Below are 14,730 nucleotides of genomic sequence, written 5' to 3'. Positions count from 1 at the left end.
GCTGCTTCTTGAATTAAGCTGCGTCCATTAGATGGGTTTCTTGAAGGCAAAAGACACAGTTGTGCTTACTTAGCATGAGAACCTCAGAGTTTAAAAAGCTTCTATTTATTTTGTAACCTGTGTCTATGTTAAGAGTCAATTATTGGTTTTTGGTACTGGTGACTAATATTTCATTAGTGTATCTTGAAACTATGGCAAACTTGCTGGAATCTCTTTTTTTTCCAGCTCTACAGCCCAGCATCCTGGGAGTTTATAAAACTGTTCAGTCAACATTCAGCTTTTATCCAATCTGGGTAAATCCCCTCACTGGGATCCATCTCAAAACTTCTGAGAAATAGTGCTATTTTTTCTTGGTAAGCTAGCTAAACCTTTAAAGGTTTCATATTGAAACTGTGGGTTTTTTTAAAAAAAGTTACATACACAGAACATAAGCAGTCTGCTATGGAAGTGCCTTCAGGTCCTTACCTGAAAGCAATCCTGGCCCTCCTGTACTCCATACTCATTTTTGGTGGATGCCATACGGCTCTAAAATACCCTGATGAGAACAAAAAACAAAACAACAAAAAAGCAACATCCTAAAGCCAAACAAAAAAACCCCTCAAACCCCCAAAAAGGCGAGAGAATGAGAAGAGAAAGAAAAATTCCAGCTGACCTAGAGCCTCTGAGGATTTTTTGTTGCTCAGTGCCTGGTGTTACGCTGCTTGACAGCCCTAGGAAAGACTTGGTAGACTAGGCTGATCTCACATGAATTTTATACTTTCGGTCCCATTAGGATTATGGAGTTGGCTCACTCCTAATGAATGTCAGTGTAAAGCAGCAGAGAATCAAGCTGGCTGAGCTGGTCATGACCTTATATGCATAGTGATAATTAATAGCTAATGAGACTGGTAAAACATGGTTCTGAAATGCAGTAGACTGTGTCATCTGGACTGTTTAGAAATTAAAATTTTAAATTGCACTTTGAAAAAGAATTAGAGACATCCTTTGCCATCATGGGCAAAAAGATAACCTTCACTAAAGGATATGTGCCATATATGTCACTGAAGTACATGTCATCTTCAATACAGTTACGCTACAGAATAAGAATTATTCATGCATTTGAGGCCAGAGGGTAGGAAAGCACGGGTTAGACTAATATAATACTTGATCTTAATCTGTACTTTAAATAAGGGCAGCTGTTTTAAATTTTATGGAGGGGCCTTTCTTGTTACTTTTTTCTGACATAATGTCTTTCACTCATATAGTAGTAAGCTTGATATGTGATTCTCCAGAGCATGTTCTCGTGGACTAGTCTGCCCTGGAGTAAATACAAAACTATACCAAAGCAAACAAGTGAAAAACAACTATTACAAAATATTCTTATTTTTATTATGAGGATTTTTTCTATATATATCTCTCTCAACTATTTCCCCTTTTTCTGTATCAGCTAGTGCCAATCTTCTCTGAGGTTAGTCAGTCTAGGATGACTTTTCACACAATGACTCTTCTTCACTTGTGTTAATTAGAGAAGAGCTTTGACTCACTTCTACTCACCAGAATTAGGCAATTTGTTCCGCAGAACTCAAAAGGATCAAGTCAAATGCAGCTTTTGACTCTTGACTGAACATTTGCTTGCTTTTATTGGTTTGTATAGTCAATGAGCTACAAAGAGCAGCCATCCTCTGAAGAGAAAGATGAAACATTTTATGATATTTGTGAGGCAGACAGCGCAAGTTGAGACTTACTCATGATGGATATTTTTTAAGTTCATCAGGAGTGACTTTCTGAATTTTCCTTGTTTCTGGTGTTTCTAAAAGGGAAGGAGAAGAGAAGAAGAAAGAATTCTTCTCTTCATGTTCATTAATGTAAGGCTTAGACTTTTTGAAATTTTGAAGTTCCCAGCCACGATTCCTTATTCTCTATTAGTCACTTCTGGCTTTGTGGTGCCGACAAGTGAACTGTTTAGAGAGGATGTTTTGAAAATGGATGTAGCGCTTTCTGGCAGAGGAGACATGTTCAGGCAGTGTAGCCAGGAGCCCTGGCAGAGTATGTGGGAGGTGCAACTGAGATTTTTGTTTCCTTTGCTTGTAAAAATTCAGACAGAACTTCACCTAGCTTTTGTCATGGAAATGGTTTTACTTTGGATGAGAGCAAAAGCTATGCAGGAGCATTTGATTCTGAGAAGATACTTTTTTTGGTTAATTCTGCTCCTGGTGATGCCTCTTGAAGCACTTGGGAGAAGTGGTTGATTATTTAAAAGCATTGCAGTCTGTAGTTACTGTAGAGGAAAAAAAAATGACAAAGACACTTTTGAATTTATGTACTGCATTTCAGTAAGATAAACAACCTTAAGACATCAGCTTTTTCATCAGAGTGGATGTGTGTGTCATACCAAGTTGGCTTTCCGTGACAACTGGCTGTTGTTTTCCCTGCCCAATCTGCTGGGACGCCTCCAGGGCTTGCATTCAGGGCCACCACTGTAATGCCTAGAGTGAGTTTATTTTAATGGTTTTGTTTCAATCGGGAAGAAATGAAAGGAAAATAACAAATTGAAAGAGAATACCAGTAGGTTTTTAGGCTTGTTGTATTCAGTAAATATTTCATTGATAAACTTGTGGAAAGGAAAAAAGGCAGCAATTTCAAATTTAAATTTTGAAAACGTGGTATTTTAAGTACATTGAAAAGGTCAGGCTCACAATGAAGGAGCAAATCTAATTTTCTGCTTCGTTTTTGCTGGTTTTGAACTACACTGACTTGGGCATATAAAACAGAGCACTGAAGCATTTGTATTTCTTCTAGTTGGTTTCTGTGTCCTCAATAAAACCCTGTGCAGAAGGGACTGCCTTCCCCCTGCTGCAAGTGTGGGAGCATCGCTTTTGGAGAGAGTGGTTTTAGAACCTATCCTTTTATAACAGCCTTAGTAATAGCAGAGAGCAGTGAATTTGAAATGCCGTAGTTGCACATGAACTAACTGACAACAATTGTACTTACTGACTTCTGCTGAAGCAGCTTTCAGTTTTCAAAGAAAGTGGTGGCCAGTGACAACACATCTCTTGAAATCTTTGAACGGAGCCAGAACATCAGATTTTTTATAAGTTTTACTGGTGTGGGGAGTTTGTAGACCCTGCAGCATTTTTCTAAAATCATGTGGAAGAAAAATATGTCCCAACATGCTTTGCCCAATTCCTTGTAACTCAGCTTGAGCTGCAAACTAATTTGTTGATGAACTCTCATATCCCTCGTAAAGTATAGTGACCTTGGAGGAGCTGTGTATTTAATTTTTTAGAAAACACTGAAATCACAGCTTTAATTTCAAAACTCAGTTCAGCCTTATCTGTTGAAACAGTGGCAACACTTTCACCTGTCGTCTTAGCTGCTGCTTAAAACACAAAAAACACAAGGAATTGTGCAAGATGGAAAGCTGTATTTCTGTGTTGGTTTTTTTTCCCTTCAGAAAATATTCTTAAGCTGTTTTTTCTGTAGCACAGTTGAAGTTTTGTTATGAATTTGGTAAGAATTTCTACAGTAAATATTGTGAAGCATTCTGCAATTAAAAATGACAAGAAGCAAGTTGAGATAAATATCACAACATTATTCCTATGTGCTTTGCAGCAATACTACTGTACAAATGATGGTTAGTATTTGAAATCATACACATTTTGTACATCCAAGATGTGACTTAAAAATCACTGAGCATTTGGCTTCCATATTTTGGAAGGAGTGTTTTTAATAATCAAGGAGAAGAGCAGAAATGAGATGGCATCAGTAACAACTCAAGTACAAATCTTTGGAATGTTTGTGGCGTACCAGCTGCCCAAGAAGCATCATCATCATCTTTTGACAAATGAAAACCTCCAAGGCTTGATGTACAGCACTCAGATACGCTTTTTCAAAAACTTTGCTGACTGAATGATACATTTGAAAGATATTTGAGAGTTGTCTTTCTAGAACCGTGCAGATAGAAGTCTTGCTTTACTGACACAGGGAGATGACAGGACAAGGAGTAATGGTTTTAAACTAAAGAAGAATAGATTTAGACTAGATACAAGGAAGAAATTTTTTACAGTGAGGGTGGTCAAGCACTGGAACAGGTTGCCCAGAGAGGTAGTGGAGGCCACATCCCTAGAAATATTCAAGGTCAGGTTGGATGGGGCTCTGAGCAACCTGATCTGGTTAAAGCTGTCCCTGCTCACTGCAGGGATGTTGGGCTAGATGACCTCTAAAGGTCCCTTCCGACCTAAAGCATTCTATGATTCTATGTATAAACATTTAAGTGATGTGTAACTCCCTCAGCAAAGAAGGGACACTAGGTTTACCAGTTTTACAGTTCGTTTTTTACCTTATTTTGTGTCACCTCATATCAACTCTTGTTTTAACATGCTTTTAACTAACTCTTATTCCCTTGAGAGATTAATGCTTGTACCCCTTAGTGCTCATGAGAAAATAAATATTAAATGTAGTAAGATGGATTAATTTTTCATTTCACTGCTCATTGCTTTCCTTTCAGCTTCTTGCCTGATTACATCAGTGGTGATTTTGATTCCATTCAGCCTGAAGTCAAGGAGTACTACAAGGTCAAGGTAAATTAAATCTCTTTGATGAGTTTGTGTGTGTTAGAGCATTGTAGGATCCAACCCATTAGTGCCCCCATTGGTCATTAAGTGATTCTAGCTCCATTGGTTTCTTTGAGGCTTCAGTTGTGAAGCACCTTACAAGCTCAGATGTTGCGCTCTGCCTGGCACTGTACTAATGCTTAAAGTAAACACAGGAGGTGCGGTACTGCCCGAGTCCTGCGTAGGGTGCAGTTTCATAGCACCAGCTCAAGAAATACATCGTACGTTGCTGGAGTTCATAGCAACTAGAAACTAGGATAAAACTTCCTGAAAAATCTGTGACTTCTTTTCCTCAGTGAGATACAGAGCAATAAGGATTATTAACCTCCCGTGATTCCCACATGGCTGGCACCCACTGAGTTTCTAGAGAGAGTTTCTCTGTGTGTTTTTTTGTGTGATACGACTTTACCTTTTTAGCAGGAAGCTGCGGATAGAGACATCTGTCTCTTTCATCACCCACTGAAGCATTGAATTATGGCCCAACTACTTCTGTGCTTCACTAGTGGAATGCCCTTCTTAATGGGTGTTTGGACAAATTCCTGCATACATTAATTTATTTCCAGTGTAGCCACCATGTTTCTGGTGAGCAACATAAATGTAAATTCACATTTCTTAGGTCTTAGGGCTCAAAGTTCTGCCTTTAGCTGACTATTTGGCATTTAACACTTTGTCTGCCTGCCTGTATAGGCTTTTGGGCTGAGCACAGTGCTTTACCCTCACATATTGGACAGCAGCTTTGTGCAAATGTAGAGTTTGCCTCAGTGCGCCAGCTTGCCTTTGCAGCAGGCTGTAGTTGCAAGAGCATTAAGTGTTTGATCCTTGTGAACTAGTGGACTTACAGGTCTGTGATATGTCTGCTGCTACTTCAACATGTGAGGCTGAAATTTGCCTAAAATCTTCCTAGATGGACTCGGGGGATCAAATGGTTAGAACAAAAGGTTTCAAACTGTGAGCGGAGGGCTGGAGCAGTGTTTAGTACTGGGGTTTAGCACTGTGTCTTTTTCACAGGGATTGCTTTTCTGGCTGTAGCATGCCCTTTGTCAGGTCCATTGTAGCTGACTGTTGATGTGCAGTTGACATCTTCCCTATGCACCTGTGGTGAGCTGTTCTGCTTTATACAGAGTTTATACACCCATGCAAGTGCTGGGCTGTGAGAGGATGTAAAAGAAGCGTAATTTCATCAGGATTGTAAAGGTGCAATGAAAAGCATAATCTAGCCTGCAAAATCCTTGCCTGGAGTCCTCATACATCACTGAGGAAAAAGCAGTTTGACTTTAGGATTTTAAGATTGGGTGTGTCATGGTTTAACCCCAGCTGGCAACTAAGCACCAAGCAGCTGCTCGCTCCCCCTCCCCCGGTGAGATGGAAGAGAGAATTGGAAGGGTAAAAGTAAGAAAACTCATGGGTTGAGATAAGAACAGTTTAATAATTGAAATAAAATTATAATAATAAAAAAAAAAAAGTTGAAAAGGAAAACAACAACAAGAGGAACAAAACCCAGGAAAAACAAGTGATGCAGCTGCTCACCACCTGCCGACCAATGCCCAGCCAGTTCCTGAGCAGCGATCGCTGTCCCCAGCCAACTCTCCCTAGTTTATATACTGAACATGACGTCATATGGTATGGAATAGCCCTTTGGTCAGTTTGGGTTGTCTTGGCTGTGCTCCCTCCCAGCTTCTTGTGCACCTAGCAGAGCATGGGAAACTGAAAAATCCTTGACTAGTGTAAGCACTGCGTAGCAACAACTAAACCATCAGTGTGTTATCAACATTATTCTCATACTAAATCCAAACCACAGCAGTATGCCAGCTGCTAGGAAGAAATTTTTCCTACATGGTAGAAAAAATATTTTTTTGCATTTTTAAATTAAACTTCAGTAGTTAGGAAATTAGAATGGTAAATACTGGGTAGGTGTCTAAGGAGATCTTGAGCAAAAAATATAATAAAACACAGAATTTGGAAAGAGGTGTGTGCTGCTTTTCTTGTAAAGTACCTTGTCCAGTAAAGCACCCTCTGTAGTCCAGGCGATTTCCAAAGTCTCTGTCAGTTGGAAGTGTTGTCTGCGATGATGATAGGTTAGGGCTGCTTCAAACAGGCAGTGAGAGAACTTCAGGTGAGTAGATTGGTGTAGCACCATTGACTTGAGGGAAGTACAGTGTCACATTGTGAGTTAGGGTTGTTTCCCATGCTGTGCTTCGTCCCTCACCAAAGCACTCCTTCACCCGCATGCAGACGTCACCTAGAGACGGGGTAAGTTATTATCATTAGATAGTATTAGTATATTGTTCCAAAGCATTCTATGATTCTATGATTCTCTTTTATCTGTTGTTGATGAATTTGAATGGGAAAATGGAATAATTGTTGTAGTGAAGCTTAGACTGATGTGGTGTTGCCATTTTCAGTGAGCAAGTAGATGAGAATCCACAGAAATTCTACCTGGTAACTAACTGATCAGTATTTTCCTGTACAAAGAAAAATCCCTTTCTCATGCTAGCTTTTGATATTTGTGGTCAGTTACTTTGACATTGGCATGCTCCTTTGCCTTCCCCTTCCCCAGCCTCGCTTCCAAATACTCACTCTTGCTCAAATGGAAAGCCTGAACCATTCTTATCACACAGAATTACCTGAAAGCACACACGTTGTGTCATGCGATATCACTCCAGTTTCATTTGCCCAGGTTAGTACCAACAATTTCATTATTAGCTGGACTTCTCTGCAGTTGAGCATGTTACCTTCAGACAACTAAATATTTATTTTTCTTTTGAAATGTGTCTCTAGGTAAACTTTTTCAGGGTGTTTAGGTCTTCGTCACAAAATAACAAGAATATTCTACCAGCTTTCCTAATGCTTCTGCTCCCATTCACTGCCAAGCTGGCTTTCCCATTCCACCAGGCAGTGGACCGTCCTGCCTGAATTTTCCCAGTTACATGCACCTGTCTTGAGCTGCTGCTAGGACAGGGTTAGTAATGACTTACACTGTAGCTATAGCTTTAGATTCATCAAAATTCACATTTTCTACATAGACTATTTTATACTGTAGTGTAGATGGTGTCTTGGTGCCCCCTGCTTTTTTCCATATATACATAGTGTAACTTATTCCCAAATGTTGCACAAAGGTAAGGTGACACTTTCTGAAGTCACTTACTTGGGATAAGTTAAGATCTCTGCTGTCTGGCTGTAACATTACTGTGACCTGCAAGGAATTCCCCCCTATTTCCATTCCTTGGTACGTGTGTAACCAAGTAATACATTATGGCCAGCTGAAAGGAGGAGCTGTCACATGCATGAAGTGAATAGGAAGGAAGGTGAAGCAAGCAGCAAGTGCTGAGAGGTATTCACTGTCTGCATTCCCGTCTGCCTTTAAGTATGATGTACAGTGAAAAGTCATGCCAACTTTTCTATCCCTTAAGTCTGACTTGATTGCTGTAGAGTCATCTTCTGGTTGAAGGGCAAGTGTTGCTGAAGGAGCTGGAGGTTCCTTTGGTACTTCAGTTGCAATGATTTAATCATACCACGAATTAAAGTGATTTTTTTTCCTTTGTGTTTATGAAGCCAAAGGTAAGTTTCCTTGTGTTTTTTATAAACATGCTTTATAGTTCTGTTACGTATTACATTTACAACAGAGTGCCAGTGACCTTTTTTTTTTAAAGCCACCCAATTATTGAGAGAAATTAATTTATCATGACTTCTTTTATCTGTCTGAAGATAGCACACCACTGGTTAAGAGGAGTTACTTTTCCATAGTAAAGCTTACAGATGTTAATAATTAAGTTATAAAACATACTCATTTACAAGTGTTTGTGTCAAAGATAGCCTAGTGTACTGCTGAGTAAGAAGGGGGAGTATTAAATTCGGTGTGTGAAACTAATGATGGTTCTGTAAAGCGTTGTCTATAAGCAATTGTATCATCATCACGAAACAATGACAGGCCTGACCCCTTATCACACCAGCTTCATGCCAGGATGTTGCTACTACACTCAGAAGGTCTTCTACTTCATTTAAATGATGAAAGCAAGAGCAGATATGTGCCATTACAGGAAACATGGCATACAGATTCCCAAAGCCGAAGGGTTTTGCTGGAAGGGATATCTTTAAGCCTATTCCTCTGATGTTTTTAGTTGAGCAAGGATTAAATGACAAGTGTTTCCATTTTCCCTTAAGGTGGATTATCGCCACAGTGTTGGGGAACCTTATGTAAATAAAGTTCATAAACATGAAGCAAATAAATCCATTTTATCTCTGTTAGGTGTGGCATGGCATAGTGAAGAGTTCTAAAGGCAAAAGTGCTGGTTTTTCAGTTCTGTTGGAAAGTAATCGTGTAATAGACTTATGAGTGGGATGTGTAAGTGATGGGTTAGGCATGTTATGCTTTTGGGAGAGAATAAGTAAGCATGCGTCATAGGTTATTCGGCTTTACTTTTTGTTTTCTGTGGTCTTGGTTTCACCTCACTAGCTTGTCAACTAGGTACTTGTAGTCTTTTATTCTTTATATTAAAAAAATTACTGATGATTTCCTCCATTTCTTAAAGAGTTAAATAATGTTAAAACTGGATAAAACTTCACCATCACTGGAAATGGAATATCATGTTTAAATGTTCTTTTTTAAATCATATTGCACTATAAATGAAGGATGAAGAATAACAATTCAATATTCTTTATTCTGTGTATTTTCTGTCATTGTTAAAACAGATGTTCAGAAGAGTTTTTGTACTTTCATGATAAATATGCACCTGCATGTGATCCCATAATAGATGCACTGGCAATCTTTCTCTGTATAGTCTGAAGTGCACTGGAAATGACACTGCACAAAGCAGGGAGGACGTGTGGTGATATTTCTGTCATTGCAGTTTTATCTGTTTCTTGCTTTAGCTGAACGTTTCTATTATTGAAACCTTTTAAACATTGCTTTGAAGTTAAAGCAGCCATTTGTATTGTTATGCCTCAAGCAAGGCCCAGTTTCTGAAGTTTTGAGACCAAAGACATTATCTAAAATTATACCAATCTGTACTTAAGCCTAGAAGCAGAAGGCTGAATCCAGTGCCCTTTGAAATCCAGATTATGCTATTTATTAAAAATCCAGTTTGGCTTTTTCACTAAGCAAACTTCAAGTGCTTTAAAAGGCTTCTGTAGACTTAGCAGACTCTGCTTCAGATCTGTAATTAAATGCTGTGAACTTATTTACAAGTCCACTGTTTTTCCTATTCTCTTTCCTTTTTAAGCCCCATAGAGCTGCTTATTTTTGCAGGCAGTTCTGCAGCTGTAGCAATTTCCCTTTCCTTTTTCTATTACATTTCCAGGGTTTAATGGTTATCAGGGCTGTAGAAATGCTTAATAGGTATGGTGTGGGTATTGTTGTCTTGTTCTATGATGATGCAACTGTAATTAGATTTACAAAATATATTTGTAGCAGTGAAGTAGTGCTTGTACATCTCTCTAACTTCTAAACTTCCTTGCTAAACTGAATGTTTTAGTGTCATATTCTCTGCTTGCATTCTGAGGCCAAAATTTTTAATAATTTGGGGAAATCACAATGTTCATTGATATCCCTCAGTTATATTTTAATAATTTAAATATGTAAAAAACCATTGAGTTTTTCTGTGACTATTTTAATTTACCTTTTACCCCAAAATGTTAGTATTTTTTCTAAAACTAATTTTTACTACAGGATGGGACTTTAAATATTAAGAAGTTTGACTCATTTAAAGTATTCTTGTTAGTTTGAACAGTTCTCTAAGCAAACACAGTGCATTTTTGGGCCTGATGCCCTTGTGAGAGGTTTTAAGGTTTCAGAAGGAGCTGTAAAAGTTGTGCGGGTGGTGCTGAAACAGTTTGGTCTTGCTGTTGAACAGGCAACTCCTACCTGACAATCACTACTTAAGCTTTCAAGTAATCCCTTGTTTTATATGTCCTGCTGAAGACATCTCTGACAACTGTAAAAAGTGCTGTGCCTACCTCAGTTCAGCTTCTGACGTATTGAGGGTGCCCAGTGCTGCCTGGATTTTTAAACAAATTATAAGTTGTAATTGTTTTCTACTGATGTATATTCATTGAAAGAGCCTCAGTGTCTTAATATAGATAGAGGTTTGTCAAGTTAAAATGATTTATAGGGCTGGGATAGTCCTGTTATTATTAATTCAAACTGTATATGACTGTATATGCCATTTAGGATTTTGGACTGGAAGCTTTCTCTATGTCTTAGTCATGTAATTATTCAAGGGGAGCTTTCACTAAATGGTTCCGTTCTTGGATAAGTATGTCAGAGGTCTTGTCAAGATTGAGTTTCCAAGTGAGTTGTGTGGGTGACTGGGTTATGTGGATTTCTTATTTATGCCAAACAAAAATAATATCATAATGTTCCAGAAATGTCATAAATTTGTAAGAGATACTGTTCTCAGTGGCACTTTTGTAAAGGTGAACATGACAGAGAGTCACCCTCGGTCAGACCAGAGGTTTATTCAGCCAGTGTCTGGTTTCAGCTGGGCCGGTACAAAGTACCTTGAAAGCATACTGCATGCAGAGTGATGCTCCTTTGATACACTTTTTCATTTCCCAGTAATATAAAGCTTAGAGATTTCCTAAGTCAGAGGTGTATCTTTGTGTTTAATCGCTTCATTGATTGATTGATTTTTTTTTTTTCCAAAAACCCCACGCTTTTCTTCAAACTATGTGGATGAGACTGTGCAAGTATACACAAAAAACCTGTGGCAATATGTTCCCCAGTTTAAGTGTTTACTGGGGAGAATAGCTGTCTTTTGGATTTTATTTTGGTTTTGAGCTTGACTTTTGATAGTCACGTTTGATTCTCTTGAATTTTTGTATTGTGATAAACAGTGGATGAACATACTTCAACCACCTCTTCACTCCCGTTCTGATTGTATTAGTATGATTGTGCCTTGCATTTCTGTTGGGACGTAGTGGTGTGTGTGCACACACAGCTAAACCAATGGAATATTGTATATGCCGTCAAACTTATGGCCTAAAGTTATGTATAGCCTGTACAGATGTTTTGTGTCCTGATGAGTTAATATACCTATAATGGCTGGGAAGTCCTGTTCAAAAGAGTCTTCCACAAAGGGAAGGATTTCAGGCCTCTGGGCTTGCTCAGTGCTCTCCTTATGTGCCGGTGAAAAACAAAACCAAGATAAATCTCTCTCCAGTTCTTAATATCACTCTTTACGCGTTCACCAAGGTAGTCATTCCCAGGAAACAATATATCTGTTTAAATGCAGATGAGATTTGTGGGGGAAAAAACCCAAATTCAGTTACACAGCCCTGCATCTTTTTAAGTAATGCGTGTTCTTTGTGTTATCTCCTGAAGTTGCACATCACTCCTTTCAAACCTGAAGAAACAGCTAAGTCCCTCTTGTTTTGTAAGATCAATATAATATCGTTGAGATTCAGCAAATTTTGAGGTGATTTGGAGTCACTGTGTATGTTTATTAGGACCTGAGTCAGGCCCTAATTTGTCTAGTAGGATGGAGAATGCAATTTGACCAAGTTCTCATTCCTTAAAAAGTGCTACTCTATTTTTCTTTGCAGTATTTTTCTGCTTGTTATGTGGCTTTGGGAGACAGTATATAGAAATTAAGAGATCAAACTTTTATTAGAGGTAGTTTGTCTTTCTTTTGCTTAGGTTTGAAATGACAGTTTGCAGGTTACGAGTTGTTTTCTTTCTTCTCACAAGTGCCTTAGCTGAAGCTCAACTGCGTGACAGTAGAATATGCAAGAAAACAGTGCACCATATAACAAAAATGATGCTGGTGGTATTTTAGTCTTGCATCCAATTTCAGTTTAATATTATGTTGCAGTATGAGATTTATTTCTCCCTTTCATTGGCTATGGCCTGAGGAGGGGAAAGGGTAGAATCTATATTGCAACAGACGTTTGAGTTACTTCCAAGAGTTTTAAAAAATTTAATCTGGTGTTAATCTCTGAAAGAAGTCATTACTCTGGTATGTCAGCCTGTGATGGAGAAAATAACAGAAAAGTTTAAAAAATAGAAAGGTATTGAATTAACTTCATTTCCAGTGCAAGGAACAAAAAAGGTGTTTTAAACAATGACAGCTTAATCTAGGGAAGGAAATTGAACAGAGTTATTTTGTGATTAAGCCTCTTCACACAAAAGAGACAGCTTTAATATGGTACTAGCGGTTGAAGACTCAGATGATAGGTCTTTTTAGATGTAAGTGGGATTTATACATCCATCTTTTCTTTTTAGACAATTTAAGAGAAAATTGTTCCTGGAGCACAAGGCTCAGTGCCCATGCCTTTGGACTGCTAATTAGAACAGTTTCCAATGAAGCTGCGGAACCCACAACCTCGCAGCTCATCAAATGTTGCTGAAAGCTCAAGTTCAGCCCAAACACTCTGTGGGATTTGTAAGCTTGATTCTGTTGTGGGGGAGCCCATTAGCTAGCCAAAGCACAGCTCTGGCCAACAACAGGAACATAAACCTGATCGTTAACCGAGACAAAGGTCACCAAAATCCTGATGCTACAATTTTTAAGTATTTTAAGAAGCAGCTTGGCAGCCTGTCCAAATGTTCTATTGTGCATCTTATCAAAGAGCAGGCAGCTCTCATTTCAGAAGCAGAGTGAAAAGATGAAGTCTTTTGCTCATTTCAAAGTAGGAGTTTGCTGGTGTGCTGGAGGTTTGCTGGTGGGTTGGAGAGGAGGAGGAGGAGGAATGCTTTTGGCATGCTTTCAGGGACCTGTAGCAAGCATTTTGGTGAGTGTGTTCCCTTGCTTTAAAAGGATCATTCTCCCTAACCTCCAAATTCCAGAGACAGATTCACCAAGGCCACCATAAGCTTTGCTGCTTCATCTTTGACGCAGCTATGAACTTAAAAAGGCACAATAAATTGGGATGCATGATCCAGGGCTACCATGTCTTTACTTACCATAATGTTGCCCTCATGGTGCTTACACTTCACTTACAGTGATACAGTTACAAAACCTCAAGGATGACAATCCAGATGCAAGAAGGTTAGATTCTATGATTTGGTCTGTTTGAGTTCATGCAGATACATGAGTGGTCTACAAGCCTCCAAATGGGAAAGAAAAGAGAAAATGATGTGTGTTGTTCGGGTAGAAAAGTTAAATGCTTTTGTAGCTTGTCAGTGAAACAAAGGATGAGCTAAAGCTACCAAATATCAGCCTGCCTGTATTAAGTAACTTAATCATAGAAGTGTAAGGTTATTTGGAATTTTGATATGAGCCAAGACAGAGGTGGAGTCTAACCGGAAAATTCACATGCAGCTTCTGGAGCACAGACAGTTATTTTTCCTTACTGAATTCTGATTTGGTCAAAAACATGCAAAATACAAGGTTTATTTTTATAGCTGCACTCAGAAATAGTGCAAGCTGATAAAAGTTGCATTCACATATGGCAGGAGGAAGTTTAACTTAAGATGTAATTTTTGAAAGACCGTTAGTGGCAGAGAAGTACCATGACTGTTGGGGGGGGGGGGGGGGGGGCGTGCAGCAGGGGATGAAATAACTCAAATTCTGACAGCTTTAACTACAGCTGGGTGGGGAAGGCTGTGCAAATTGGAATATTTCTCATACTTACCTTTCTTGGTACCTTCTCCTTTTATTTTTCTGTCCTGTATTTCCTGACTGTAATATTCTTTTGGACTCTTGCTGTTTTCACTGTCATCAGTAAGCATTTGAAACTCTCTTTGTCTGTTTCAGTTCTGCTGTTTTCTTTGAGTACTCAGTAGAGCCCAGGAAAGAGGGGTGGGGATGAAGGCTTGATAAGCTGACTGTGCAGGAAGCTCAGCTGAAATCTGAGGAGTCTCAGGACCAGTGTGAGTTAGTTCGCGTTCTGGTGTGCTGTTGGATTCCTTAATTTGAAGAAGCTGTGATGGTCTTTGATTAAAAAATAATAAAAGTCAAAGAGATTGGGAGGTATAATTAGAAATGGAAACAGTCCCCTATGTGATGAAACGAGTTAAGAGAGAAAAATGAAATGTCAGGGGAGAGGAAAATGAGGAATGGAAACTGAGAAAAAGGCAGAGACTCTTTAAAAAGTTAGAAAAAAGTAAGCATTTTATGAGAGAAAAATAAAGGTAACATCAGCAGAGGGTAGGAAAGAGAAATAGAAAAATTTCCCTGACACATCAGCAAATTAATTTTGC

The 14,730-nt window shown here is 38.8% G+C and overlaps 1 protein-coding gene across 1 annotated transcript in view; it reads left to right on the top strand.

Annotated features, from left to right (window-relative positions):
• The window catches only part of TPK1 (thiamin pyrophosphokinase 1), a 311,952-nt gene that overhangs the window by 142,941 nt on the left and 154,281 nt on the right, over positions 1-14,730 (top strand). The window contains exon 6 of the mRNA XM_075705017.1: positions 4,487-4,559. Coding sequence (XP_075561132.1) covers positions 4,487-4,559 — 73 coding nt within the window. The remainder of the gene's footprint in view (positions 1-4,486; positions 4,560-14,730) is intronic.

Source organism: Pelecanus crispus, chromosome 2 (assembly GCF_030463565.1).
Source record: "Pelecanus crispus isolate bPelCri1 chromosome 2, bPelCri1.pri, whole genome shotgun sequence".
NCBI lineage: Eukaryota > Metazoa > Chordata > Aves > Pelecaniformes > Pelecanidae > Pelecanus > Pelecanus crispus.
Note: the sequence above shows the minus strand (reverse complement) of the source record. Positions and strands in the feature narration are given on the sequence as shown.